Raw genomic sequence first — 14,702 nt, 5'->3', positions numbered from 1 at the left:
GACTTGAGGATACCACAAATGTCACAGTGCCCGTCAAAATCTTCATAGAAAAATATTTTACCATCTTGATCCTGATTGACAACATGAATTCTTTTTTGCCGTATTTGTCACATAATTTTACAGAGCAAACTTGTCCCTCCATATCTTGCATTCGACAAAATGCAACATATTGGCATGGTATACACATCCTCCTAATATATCAACTGGCTCAACTTTCTTAAGTTCATTATTTACATAGTTAAGCTAAGACATTCCCCAACATGATATACTGTAATCGACTGGTTACCGTATGCACTCTGAAGCTATATATGGTAAGTGCTAAACGATATGCTGCCTCCACACGCCACACGTTACCGTACTGCAGTTAAATGCAGCACACCAACTATGCACACCCCGTAGGCGCGCATATGAATCGGAAACACTTTCCCCGATGAAAACTGATGTGAAATGCATCCTCTACTAACTGGACAAATACGATCAATAACCGTCAGCCGGTAATAAACTCTACAATCAGTTTCGCCAACTTTGCTGGCCGCGTAGTGATCGCCGATGGAAGTGGCTACTGGCTTCCCGGCACTGAAAGTTTTTCAAACCAATCGTAACGCATACGGCAATCACGTGAGCAGTGAAGTAGAACTTCCGTTTTTTTAACCAATCACGTCGGATCGTGAAATAGTGTGAGTGGTGAACTGAAATTTTACCGTCGTTCTGCAACCAATCACGACGGAGACTGAAATCGAGGACCGTGAACTAAAATTTCCTGTTTTCCAACCACGGATTCGGAAATCGTGTGAGCTGTGAACTGAAATTATACCTCAGTTTTTCAACCAATCAAGACCAATACTCAAATGTCTTTTTTTTTATAGATAACTAACCTACGCATAGATTCGCACCACCCATCATCACCCTTGCTCGTCGTGAGGAATTGACTACTGAAGTGCTCAGCAATCTGAACGCAGCATGATCGGTTATCAATAGCTGAAGACCCGAACCCTCAAATTAAATAAAGTTGATCTTATTTGAAAGCTACCGTCACGCTGATTCTGAAAATAATACATTAAAATTTCATTAGGACAATGGAACTAACCCGAAATAGCCTAAAAATCTGAAAATAGGCGTCGTGCAGCGATGCAGCACAATCACCATAACAACGGCCTTTGCGTTGTTGCGATCGTTCAGAACAATGCCGATTTGCAGACTTTTGGGGTGCATTTCGAGGGGGTTCCATTGCCCCGATAAGATTTTAATGTATATTTCGGAATCAATGCGACAGTAGCCTATAAATAAGCTCAACTTTTTTTAATTTGAGTGCTCGGATCGTCAGCGATAGGATTAGCAATTATGTTGCGTTCCAATTGGTGCAATAAAATCCGAATCTGGTCCCATTGTATCAACATTGTGCAGAATCCCTGTCCCTGACACTATTTCCGTGTCCGTCTGAAAATATACATTAAAATTTCAATAGGGCAATGGAATTACCCCGAAGTAGCCTTCAAAATCTGAAAATCAGCATTGTTCCAAACAATCGCAGCGACGCAGCCCTATAACGCGTGGTTCGGAACAATGCCGAATTTCATACTTTTGGGTGTATTTCGAAGGCGTTCCATTGCCCTGATTAGATTTTAATGCATATTTTCGGAATCAGTGCGACAGTAGCTTTCAAATCAGAGCAACGTTATTCCAATCTGAAATGCAACATGTTTTTTACATAACATGTTACGTTTCAGTTTTGAACTTGATTAATTGAAAAACACGTCGCGTTTTCGGTTTTAAACTTGTTTTTTTCAAAAACACGTCGGCGTTTTCCGTCGTTTAACGTGTTTTTGGAAAAAACATGCAAAAAACACGTTAAATACACGGTTTATTTTTTTACAGTGTAGTCTGACCAGAGCTTTAAAACAGGATCGGAGTAGGACAAGAGAATTGGTCGATCCGCCCAGTACAAATAGCCTGTCACACGCCTACGCATACCGAATATAATTAAATGCTAAAATAACACATGTTCCAAACGATGCCTGATTTCATTTTACAACACGACTTTTCCGATGATGAGCAACGCTATATGTTCAAAATCAAAATGCTTCCTTATTACTGATTCATCCGATTCCCCGATATGCCTCAACTAAACGCTTTACGCTTCCACCAGCACATTCAGTACACATTCCTGACTATTTCTGTCCAGTGAAACGACACCATTTACGCTTATTTCGTATATATTCGTGGTATCAAAGGTTCAAAAAAATTATATGCAATGCATCAATTTGCCCAGACCCGTATGCTTTTGACTTGCATGGCTGCGCCTTCTCCATTATTTTCGTCCGCCTTCCATGTCGGGTACCTGAAAAGTATTTACGAATCGTCGACATATATACTATAGAATCAGGCTTGGCGACTGTATCACACGGGATGGGACGAATTGTCAAGTATATATGATGCGAGAACCCTCGATTTCGTTGTATTTTGGCTTGCTTGGGTAGATTAGACAGACCAGTGGTTCTCAAACTAAGCGCCAGCCGAAGGGGGCGCTGGCCATGAAATGGGCGATTGGTGGGGACTGGTTTTAAAATTGAGCGGTAAGGGGGACACTGAGAGCAAATGGAGGCGGTGTAGTTTATAGGCAACTGCTGTCTTATATTGAAACAATTGATGAATAAAGCATCTAAATATGCAGTAAAAATGCAAAGTCGATTCAGTCAGCGCAATTTAGGGTCGTCCGTTTTACTCCATTACTGTATTAACACTAGAACGATCAAGTGGCTTTTTTGGCGCATTTTCATTTTTAAAGAGCTGGCATTCAGTCAAATCTTACGCTGTTCGGTTGAAACTTCTTGACTTTTATTTATTTTATGTAGGCCACCTTACCTATGATTTTCATCACTCATCTAGAACAAATAAAAAAGTTGTACACAGAACTACCTAGAACTACCGAGTGGCTTTTTGGACGCATTACAGTTTTTCTATCTTCAGGCATCGCAGTTTCATATTCTTGACGAGGTTATATATCTGATAAACGCAGAAAAGCCGTTTGTAACTACAGAACTTTGGTAATATCTACTTGGTCTAACTGTGTTAGCAACAACATCCCCTGTAACAGAAGGCCCTGGATCTTCCTCGTTCCGAGTCACCAAAGCTCGGTAATGTTATATTTCTGAAGCTCAGCGTGTTACAGGTCATCACATTTGAAATGTACTATTAGACCAAGCCTACAACTGTATTGTCCATACTAATATACTAGGGTTGTACAAGGGCAAAGGGCCTTTGCTCCGGTCAACGAGATGGATCTTCGGGGGGGGGGGGGGTGGGAGTGAGCTGAATCTAGTAAATTGAATGCATATGAGCACTGAGGGCTTGGGTGCATTATGTTTAGTCAGGCTCTCTCGAGGAATAGGTTTATGGAAGTCATGAGCTTTCTATTGACATCAGGAGTACAAAAAGGTGCGGACTCGATAAAGAGAATATTGTTTTCGTTCATTACATGGTCGAAATGCCAGCAAATAATAGGGGTAAAATGTCAAATGGTGTACGCTGCTGCTACCAAGTATCTGTACACGGGCGTCTCATATTTAGGCAAGGATAGGACAGGACACCTCTTCCATAATCTATACATTTGCCAAGCATAGTAATGTGAAGAGTCTCATGTAATCCATCTTGAAACAATGTTACGTGAATGTGGCTGTATACGCTTGGAGAAGCAAACGAAGTCCCAGTTGACACTAGTGTCAAAAGTTGCTTGAAGCTACCCAGGATCAGAAGGAACACAGGCAGCTTCATGTAGCCACACTTTTCAAAGCTATCATCTTGTTGATAAGCGTAACGGCGAGATGCCAGTGTAGGGATCGAAGTTGTAGACAGTTCACTCCAACCGGAGGTAACTGTTTCCTTCAGAAACAACACAGACAAGAAACCATAGTGACGGTTAAATGTTAGAACGAAACAAAACCAGGGGGATATTATTGGCCAGATTGCAAGGCAGTATTTTATGAGGGTACCAGCAAGTCGACGATGGTCCGTGCATGTTTTCTTAGAATGTGAATGATCTTCTACTTGCCAAAATGCCGATGCTATAAAAATATGCAAATCGAGCATTAGTTGCGAGATTGCATTATGCAAATCTTATCTGATAAGCTTTATGATATGTCAGCAATAACCAAGAATGATGATGTGGCTAAAGCGGATCTGGAACCTACTCCAAACAACGTGCTCAAATAACAAATGCGCACCAGAACAACACTTATATGTTACACCCAAAAACGGCGATTTGTTATATAAGTCTTGCACTAAGGTGTATGTAAAATATTGCAAGTAGCTGTGAGCGCAATAAACAATGGTTTCTAATGCCGTTTGTTGAGATTTGTGCTGATTTTTAGCACCGGTGAATGCATTTTATCGAAGAAAATTGAACATGCGTCAAAAAAGCCACACGGTAGTTCTAGGTAGTTCGAAGTTCCGGTAGTTCTAGTGTTAAATCAGCTGTACCGGAAAAGTCCATTGCTACTTGACAATGTTGATCCTGCCCATCAATGGACTAATTTAGCAGTCGGCAGAATCCATACCAAGCGTGGTTCCTTGTGTGCTGTGAGAACTACGAAGTATTTGGGCAGTTATTGCTCACTGCAAGATGTGATAGCATTTTAAGAGAAACTGCCTTGCGTGATTTTAATCTTTGTTTCAAGTGATCGTGGATTTTCCACGGTGCTGTGACCGTGGCCTTCGACACGGCGTTCAGGTCGCAAGAAACGATATCGCTTCTACTTCTGCAATTCTTCAAAATTTATGAGTAGAATATGTTCGTTCTTGGTAATGATGAAACGCGATAAAGGTGAAAATGGCAATGCCCGGATTCAGTGAAAAGTAGGACAAGTTGTTGCAACTTTTGCAACTTTTTTTACAGCTTCCGGCAGCTCACGTTTGACGTTTTATGCTGTTTGGAGGGATTTTATTGAGCAATGTTTTGCAACTTTCTCGATTTTTCATGCCTATTCGTACTGCAACTTTTATCAAATATTGCGGAAAAATGTAAAAGATTGAATAAAAAAAACATGCTATAAACTATTTCTCGTTTGGTTCTATTCTCTTTGATTTGCGAAACAAAGAGCTATATGGGTCAACTGCATCTCACTGTTAACTGTGACACAATGGCTTGCAAGCAAGAAGTTAAACTACCCCTGCCATGCACCACCGTGCCCAAACAACATGTACGTGAATCGCCTTTTTAAATATGTCGTTCAAATTTCAGGCAGTTTCCCATTTCACGAACGCTCAGGCGAGACCGCCGAAAATAAGTATTCACAGCGTCCCCCTTTTTCAGGCTATTGATTTTGTTAAAATCGACATATGTGATTTTTTCTCCACTGCCTTGGGTCAAGTTTGCAGACCTAAGGGGTTAGGGGTGTGGTATTTGACTTGTTTAAGGTGGGGGAGGTGCGGATCGCTATGCTGTTTGGCTTTTTGAAGGAAAATTATTCCGTATTGCGTCATCTGGTTGTTGTGTACCAGAAAAAATGTAATTTTTGGCGGTTTCGCCAGACTGTCCGTTCAATGGGAAAGTAACAAATTCAACAGCTCTGCAGCAACTAGGTTATACAACGGAACGTTTCGAGTATCTCATACCCTAATAATTTAAGAAAAATAATAAATGCAACTTTTTTCAAAAATTAAGTGCAACTTTCTCTCGATTTTAGTGCAACAAAAACTTGCCCTTGTGATAAGCCCTTGATATATCACCGAGATTTTGCGAGACGTCAACTGTTTCAATTCTCATTTTGCTAAGATAGCGGTCCTGCTCTCATATCCGATTTGATGGAGAAACAGAAATCTCGGAAAACTGCTAAAGGATATGGTTGTTGTTGTTGTATAAGTTTAATATTGGTGCTCGACTTCTAATGGTCTTTTGCACCATATCTATGATGAGAGTATCAGGTATCCTTTTATATCTTTATAACTCTCGACCGGTTAGTAGGGCATATTCTATCAGAGTGCCCATGGTAAGAGGATTAACCAGTAATGTTTCCAAGCGGAAAGGAACGGTGTCTCCAATTTGGTCCCGCAGATACTGTCGACGGCCTTCATACTTGGTACAGTGAATGACGTAATGCTCAACGGTTTCCGGTACGCCGCAGCTTTCGCACTGTCCAGTATCGTGAATCCCTAATCTATGCAGATGTGAGTTCAGTTTGCAATGACCGGTTTGCAGACGGATAAGTATAGCGTAGGCTCTGCTTGGCAATGATAGCACCGGGGCATGGAAACTCGTGGTTTGGAACAAATTTGGGTAAAAGGAGTTTTCCGCATTGCTAAAAAACTATGGTGATTTGATTCCAGGATATATTCCAATTAGAAATTTATTACAGGACAATTAATACATTCTGTAAAGTTTCCGAACATTCAATGATTGAGTATAGCATCGTACATCGTAGAACAATTTTGAGTTCAATATAAAGTTCAATATATCCAAGCGATCGTTCTCGAAACACAATTTAATCAAATAGAAGTATGCTCTCACTGGAGTCGGGTTTGACTTTTTCGTCGTTGCCCTTGCAGCTCATATTTGATAGAACGTGTTTTCAGTTCTGTGACAAAGTTTCTGACTCACAGCAGAAACCGAATTGACAGTGTACGGGACATGGAGACTGGAAACTTCAGAATGAGATTTTTCTTATCACAATTCAAACCCAATATGACGAGGATGATGACAATAATATACGTCAGCATCATCCGTCTCATTATTTGTAGTAATAAATGCAGAACAAAGTTCTAATATTTAGGCGGGGTGAGGGAGCACCGAGATAGTCTGTCCGAACTTCAGGACCATCAGGCTATTGACCAAAACTGATTGAAGTTTAAGCTCACTCTATTATGCCTTCCTTCTCAGCCCATCGGAAATCTATATGCAGTATATAGAACCGCGTTACAAATTACACCATCCGGGAACTAATATATATGTTTAGACTTCGGTCCGATCTATGTGGATATCTGGTATGCAAGATACGATGTTCGCACAGAGGCTTACGATAACTTTGAGTTTATAAGGATAACTTTCAGTTACCGTAGGTACTGTTCTCTATTTTCTACTTCTAATTCTGAAACGACGTATTGATTACGACACAACTCGTCTCAACACCCCGCGAAAAAACTATAATTTTGACCAAAAGACCAGTGCACCCGGTCAACCACAGAATTCGACCAATACATCCGAATGAGGTAATTTTACGCAGATATACGAAATGATTCCGACGCCACCCGAGTTAATTAAAATTATACCTTTGCGATGTTTGATTTGTGCTATAGTGTGTACCGCCTTACCACCTTGTGTTTGGGGAAACGCCACTATAATCCCAGTGTATATTTCGCTATTTTGTTATTGTCATTATTTCATACATGTGCATTGTATTACAATGTTATTCACCGTAGGGCGTAGTGCCAAAGGTCGCAAGGCGATAAGCGTCAAATCTTTTTGTTTGATAAATAACAACAACATTCTGACGCCAGTACAATGATAATGATATATTAATACATATCATTGCTCGGAAGGGCTATGGCTTACTCAAAAGAAATCTCATTACATAAGCCTGCAAAAACTCACCAACTATCTTTGGCATCGTAAAAGTCCTTAAATGCTGTAGGGGAAGTGTTGACCCATGGTTTGGGGTAGGGACTGTTGGTCCACGAGTCAGGAAAGAAACCGTTCGTACCGCCGACGGCAACGTTGATCAAGATGTGAAACTGTGATAAAAAACATTTGCTTAATTAGGTTGTAGCCTACTACAAAAGTCTTGTAGGTAAATGATATCCTTCGTTAGGTAAAACAACAATTCTTGCTAGTCAATTTTAGCGAGTTTTATTATAGCCCTTATATATCTCTCACAAAATTCGAGTCATATCAAATTATCGACAAGAGCCAAGTCATGTCACTCAGAAAACGTAACTCAAGCCAAGTCTTTACTTTAGCTCAACACGTCATAGAGATTGGTGGACTGAAATGTTGATTTCAAGGTTAAGGAGAGCTGCCGTAAATAAGAAGCCACCACATATACCATAAGTAAGCAAACTGTGGCCCGCGGTAATGATTTGAGCTAGCCGTGAAAGTGTCAAGTAATAATGTGTGATAGCAATATAGCTTACTTGTTGGTCAAATGGCGCCATTCGGTTCGGGGAATTCGCCCACGGGTTTTCAATGCCCGGGTTGTCAATCTCGAATTCTCCGAATTTCCAGAAACCTTCCGGAGGACTGATCTCTCGCAGCACTGTTCCGTCTACTTTGAAAATAATGGCTTCTTCACTCCAATCCACTTCATACTCATGAAACTCAGTGGCAAAGGTATCGTGCCTAGATGCGTGAAATTAAACTGTTGAATATTTCTTCTCCACATTCAGATATCCCCATAAATTTTTCACGAGCATCAAAATTTTGTAAACCTATTAAGAATCATCCTAGTTACACGTAAAAACCTTGAAAATACGCAATTACAATCTTGCCGAAATGCACTGCACTCTCTTCAATACGAGTGCGTAACACTTCAAACTCTTTAACAAAAGCTGATTCAACCGTGGAATAAATACCCATATTGATTGTCTCTATGTGGTCCAAGTCCACTAACTAGAATGGGTGAGAATGGGTGTAAATGCAAAATGTCACTCGAAAACAGCCGTTATTCCATAAACTATGATTGGATTTGATAGAATACACCATTTTCGTTCGCAGGGTACAGCACATATGCAACAATCAGAGTGCCAGGGTTATACATGTGAGTTTGCTTAGGTTTAGGCTACATTAGTCCTTATACACCGCAAGTGAAAAAAGCATCAAATGTGTTCCACGTAATATACCTAAAACAAACGGGACTATATGATGGAGTTCGAGTCGGGTAACTGCAACAGTGATGAATAGGCCAGAAATTTCGATGAAGGGTAAAGAAGCCACACCAAAGAGGTCACACGCGTGTTATGGTAATGGCTGCTGCTAAAAGTGGTTTTAAAAGGTTTTCTTCAATTTGACACTGCATCATGTTTAAAGCACAGTGCTCCTTCACCGCCCGCATCCAGATTGGTGTAGCGAGAATCATAAACACGATCCAGTTTCAGCTAAAATATAATGTCCAATCTGAATCTAGGTATCATCACTATAATGATATCCAGAGAACGGTTAGTATCCCTGAATGCGAGTATAATCTGCATTGAAAGTACTCACGTTTCGACGGTAGTCTTGGGGTATCCATTTAACGGAAAGTATGGACCCCAGTGCAGAGTCATTCCCATGTTATCATTACCCTTCGAAACACCTCCATCCGTTAAGTTTACATTGCCTGTTGAAATCGGTTACAAAACAGCCTTTTAATCTGCCCGCCTATTGCACGATACAGGGGTGTGCAAGGAGTCGCATTTAAAGCAAATGGTTGCTTAAAATATGTTTTAAACAGTGTTTTAAACGACGGCCTTTGTAAAAAAATTGTTATTTATTTAAGTTGATTAATTATACCATGATGGTGTAAATACTGTCTAAAAAGCATGTTGTATGAGCCTACGGACGATTTACACCCGATATAGTCGACGTATACGATATCGGATGATTGGAACCCTCAAAATAGTCGGTTCAACAACCATAGTACGTAGATATTTCGTCAATGAATCGAGATTTACCCTACATTTTCAATTGTCAATTTCAATCCAACATGAAGCCACAATTTAACATTCGTGACGTCATGGCTTTGAAAACAAACGTTTTAAACAATGGCCCCCTTTTAAACATGTTTGTTTTAAATTTTTGTTTTGAATGAAATCTGATGCCAAGCCTTTAGTTATGTAACATTCATTTCTTCGGCCAAAATATAAAATATAGTGAAATATTGTTTTATTGACCATTTCAATTTTCATTGTTTCAAGTTTGCACAGGATTAGTCGGATAAGAACATGATATACTAACAGAACAAACGTTACTGTCCTATAATTCTCAATACCTAATCTCCATTTAGGCGGACAAATATGGTATTTTGGAAATCACCTCGTGATTCAACAATATCAATCTCCCCCGACGCGGGCCACTGTCCGTAATCGTTATACCTATTAAAAACAAAATCGTTTGCATATTCGAACGTCAGTATACGGTCACAATACGCATACTTTGGCAACATCCAAATAGCTGGCCATATCCAGTCCCCGATGGGCATTTTGGCTACGACGACTATGCGGCCGTATTTGAATGCGAAAGAATTGACTGAACGAATTCTGTGAAATTAGGCAAGTCTCATGCACAAGTTGCTGTGAGGTAAAGAAGAACGTGAATTCATTGTCATCATTTTTCACCTTGCCGACTGGATGGGATTAAGATAGTTCGCTCCATTTCCGGTACGTGAGCAGCCATAAAACGAGTTACCAGTACACAAGTCAGCGGGCGACGAGCCCCACAAATCTATAGTTCCCGACGACAGAAAAGGCTCTCCGAATTTGTCCGCAGTCAATGTCTGTTACAATACACAGTGGTTAGATTTACAGGCAGTGCGAGGGCAATACTGCGCCTGTGAACTATTACTGTTCTTACCGGCTTGATGTAAAGGGTGTTGTCCCTGACGTAGCTGTTGCTCCTGTTGTTGACGTAGTATTGGAACTCCCAATTGCCGCCCCCGCCCATGGTGATCTCGTGTTGCCAAGTACGCAGATCAAGCACGTCGAAAGTTTCTTCGAAAATCAATCCATTGCAGGGAGCCGCTGACATATCGCAAGACGAGTCGCAAGGATATTCAGAGCAGGAGGGAGAAACAGCAGCTACAGCGGGTGCGTCATCTGTTTATGCATCAATACAATTGATAACTTGATAATATAAAACCGGAATATTGCCGATTTTGTATTGTCATCTCCTAATCACATTTCACGTACGGCTATCCATTCATGTGAATAAAATCTTGTATGAAAAGCTCTATGTGTACGCGAACTTATGACTTTTAACATGAAGTCACAATGCTAATTTTAGGCTGTACGTATATACTATACATACATATGCATACATATATGTATGCAAGACAGAAACAGTACTTCGTCAGCCCCCTTCCAAAAAACCCCTAGGTTTTGGGCCCTCTTTCGTGAGATGCACAAGTTGATATTTCTAGCATGATCATTTTCTCAGGTTGCCAATAATTGACCATTGGACAATGGACAATGGACATATGTATACTTATATCAAGGTCTCGGCCAACGTGCGGTGGACATTGTCGCTTACGCTTTTCTCGCCACGAATGCGGAATCTAGAATCTCATGTCGGTCGAAATATTTTATATGTCTTGGAGGGTCGTGATGAGGTAATCGCCGGCCCGAAGTGTCTAAATTAAATTTGGGATGGGGGAGCGTATTCATATGAAAATCAAGAGACATAGCAACATGAAATCGCGCGAAGCGCGAAGAAAATCTTCAAGTTCTAATAATATCACGAGAAATTGATGTTAATTTACTAAATAATTTTGGGTCACCTTCAATCCCCCCACCCCGATTTGGGGGTTTGGGCGCACCAGTCACGTCCCTTTATGTATGCATACTTGGATCGATAAGTTTTACAATTTGGCTCCGATTATAATCCAATAATTATTGGAATTAGAATAATATTTCAGGCCGAGGAGCTATGTTGGACAACAAGTCTAGCACTAGTTTCGTCTCATCGCACATTAGATCAGGGGTGGGCAAACTTTTGAGATCGCGGGCCGCATTCAACATCTGAATCCATTCGCGGGCCGCACTATATAAAATTGGGATCATAAACAGAAAATGTAATTTGGCTGGTATTTGATTATATAGTAAGGACATGGAGATAATATATATGCTCATTTGAAACAAACCAAACATTGCTATGATGATATCGTACACGCACCAGAAACAATGGCGAGATTTCATAGGCTGATGGTCGACCTCAATAACCAATTTGTCAAAACTATAGAGATGAAAGTCTGTTGTCCTGATTCTTAGAACAGGATTGAAATTTAAATCTGTGAGCAGTGATCAGTTCATAGATTTACTAATTCCGCTTTGTGTTCAGTCCCAGGACACTCAATGCTGACAGCATCATACCATGTTAGCTTCAAACACGCTTCTACTATATGAGTAGATTTCGCGCCCCCTTATTGTCATATCACAAAACGCAACCAGGACGCTGTAGCAAACCTAACGGATGGTTTGGTGGCATGGGAGGTTACGACTATTGATGAGAGATTTTTAAAAATGAAATTCATACTAAATATAGAGCAATAATAAAGTAAATCGCGTGGAGCGCGAAAAAAATTTTCAGCCAAGCTCAGCTTCGCGATTCCCTTCAGATGCTTTCGTGACCCCAAGGGGCGCGCGTCCCCCAAGTTGAAACCCAATGCCTTAGAATTATCATGGTGAAATATACTAAGAAAAAGTTTAATCAACTCCCTGCATTAATTCGATTTTAGTACGCATTTTATCAATATTTTTAATAGGTTTCTTGCGGCCCGCGGGCCGTAGTTTGCCCACCCCTGCATCAGATAAGACTACCACGTCATGGAAATAGATAGGCCTATAGGTCAAGCAGTGGCAGAAGCGAGGCATTTGATTTGACTATAATGGCGGAACATGTCAAGCGGCACTGTCAACTGTCGGTATTATTTGTTTACGTCAGAAGGTTTCGGTTAATTTTGTGTTGAACCTTATTTGCTGTCATCGAGATACAGCTGGAATCCGAGGAATTTTTTTTCGATTGGCAATCGTTTGTTCTGGTGAATAGTCATTTCGAATGGTGTACAGCCAGGATGACAATGGGATCAAAGCTAGACCAATTTAAGCAATGATGTGCTGTCCGGGTTACATTTTTTTGTTGCTGTTGTTGTTTATTTAACAAAAGATTGGTGCTTGTCCTCTGACGGCTTTTTGTACCACCGACAATGAAATGCTCATTGTATACCACGAAAGGTGTCATCATATAAAATAACGATCAAATATCAATCTAGAGCAGTGCTACATTTTAATGCTTCGTAAGAACTAACGTCACGTCCGAATCGAAAATTGGAAAGCTGGATAACTTTTACCGCCACCTGCCAACGCCAGAGAGCATATTTATTCCATATAATGTATCTAATAAGACGAGGGTTGCCATATTTTGGAATCGGAAAAGGAGGAGACTGTTTTCAAATCATAAAAGTTTGTTTACCGAAATCGAAAGCTGATTCTCGAATATTTACTGGGAAAAAAGGTCATCGCTTTGACACAACTCCCGAATTACCCACTATTTAACAATGCTTCTTTGGTGTTGACTAAAAAAAGGTAATTTGTCAGATTTGATTCCCGAAATACCCGCTTACTCGTTATCAGTGTTGACGAAAAAAAAGCATATTTTCAGATTTTACTCTCGCATAACCCGCCGTCGATCTTTTACGTCAAAGTGTATCGTCTTGTGTGGTCGTTTTGGACGTTTTAGGCTAAAAAGGAGTACAAATTAACATAACGAAGGACATTTGGGCGAAGGAAGGATATTTCCCTAAAAAGAAGGACAAACTGTCCTAAAGGAGGACGTATGGTAGCCCTAATAAAGTCCACGACTTTCATATCACATTTTCAATCACTATATATCACTCGGTAAATATTGCAGTCGCTTCGCGTAAGATATTGCGCCGATAGCGGTAATATCCATTCCGATACGCGGTGCAATATCCAAAAGTTTGCAAAAGCACTTAAGGTTGTGGTTACCTGGGATAAGCAGGGTGCAAGGTACTACAATAGCGATGGTTACTGCCATTGAAAATATCGCCACACCGGCTAACTGTAAGGTTTTGCTTTCAACCATCTGAAAAGAATGATATTTTTGCTGATTTTATGTCTGCACAAAGTTGAAAATAACAATAGGAGAAGACGTTTGAATAAATGTATGATAATCAGTATTGAAATTTGTCATGTACAAATGCCCAACTTACCTTTAATTGTGGAAATGACCGAACGGGATATACGGGCCTCCTCTTACTCCAGTCCACAGCAAGCACCGATATGTGCCGCGCTTCAATGTAACGACTTATATATATGCATTATAAAGATTCCGACCGCAAAAAAAGAGAATGTTCCATCCTGTGAAAACAGGTCAATCAATAAAAGTAGTGCATCATCACGATTCATGATTTGTTTGTTGAAGATGCGCATTTGATTTGTACCGACGCGGGTAGGGCGCAAACTCATTCGTTTCAAATGCTTCGTCATGAAATTAGACAGTTATGTAATGTTTGTACACTGATGGATGGCGATTTACCTACTCTCATAAACGTCTCAGCTGCCGGATGTAATAAGTAGCCTAACATATGTCTTTTATCTCGAGTCATAAGTTCACATGCACCAAATTTGTATCAAGAATATAACAAACACGTGTCATTAATAACATGTAAAACATTGAGGGGATAGTTGGCAGGCACTCCGTCCTTACAACCAAATCCTGCAATTTTGATTCAAGTCTTGCGAATGAAAAAAGTAATTGTACTTCAACTTACTTCAGTTTTGTATGCTTACTTAGACATGACGTCGACGTGCGCGCGCAGGGGAATGCAACTTCGCAAAGATAAGAGGATCCAAAAAAGTTAGGGACCGAAGAGTCTGTAAAATTAACACACAAATTGACGCCAGCACCCGTTGCCTTAAATTTTAAACTAGACGGACCTCAAGGACCACGAAGAAAAGCACGGACACGACACACGTAGAGCATCAGCTGCGAATGGTCAATTAGT

At 40.4% G+C, this 14,702-nt stretch overlaps 1 protein-coding gene across 1 annotated transcript; it reads right to left on the bottom strand.

Moving 5' to 3' along the window:
• Nucleotides 1-2,195: 2,195 nt before the first annotated feature.
• Nucleotides 2,196-14,063, bottom strand: LOC145456910 (beta-1,3-glucan-binding protein-like). Its single transcript, XM_080335051.1, has 10 exons — nucleotides 13,908-14,063; nucleotides 13,684-13,780; nucleotides 10,535-10,776; nucleotides 10,300-10,457; nucleotides 10,117-10,221; nucleotides 9,998-10,056; nucleotides 9,188-9,302; nucleotides 8,122-8,326; nucleotides 7,583-7,722; nucleotides 2,196-2,338 (listed from the first exon to the last, which is right to left on the bottom strand). Exons 2-10 carry the CDS (start codon nucleotides 13,778-13,780, stop codon nucleotides 2,257-2,259), a joined length of 1,203 nt encoding a protein of 400 aa, XP_080191177.1. The 5' UTR covers nucleotides 13,908-14,063; the 3' UTR covers nucleotides 2,196-2,256.
• Between the last annotated feature and the right edge of the window lie 639 nt (nucleotides 14,064-14,702).

Source organism: Botryllus schlosseri, chromosome 15, assembly GCF_051294905.1.
Source record: "Botryllus schlosseri isolate E-star chromosome 15, Bs_hap1, whole genome shotgun sequence".
In the NCBI taxonomy this organism is placed as follows: Eukaryota; Metazoa; Chordata; class Ascidiacea; order Stolidobranchia; family Styelidae; genus Botryllus; species Botryllus schlosseri.
Note: the sequence above shows the minus strand (reverse complement) of the source record. Positions and strands in the feature narration are given on the sequence as shown.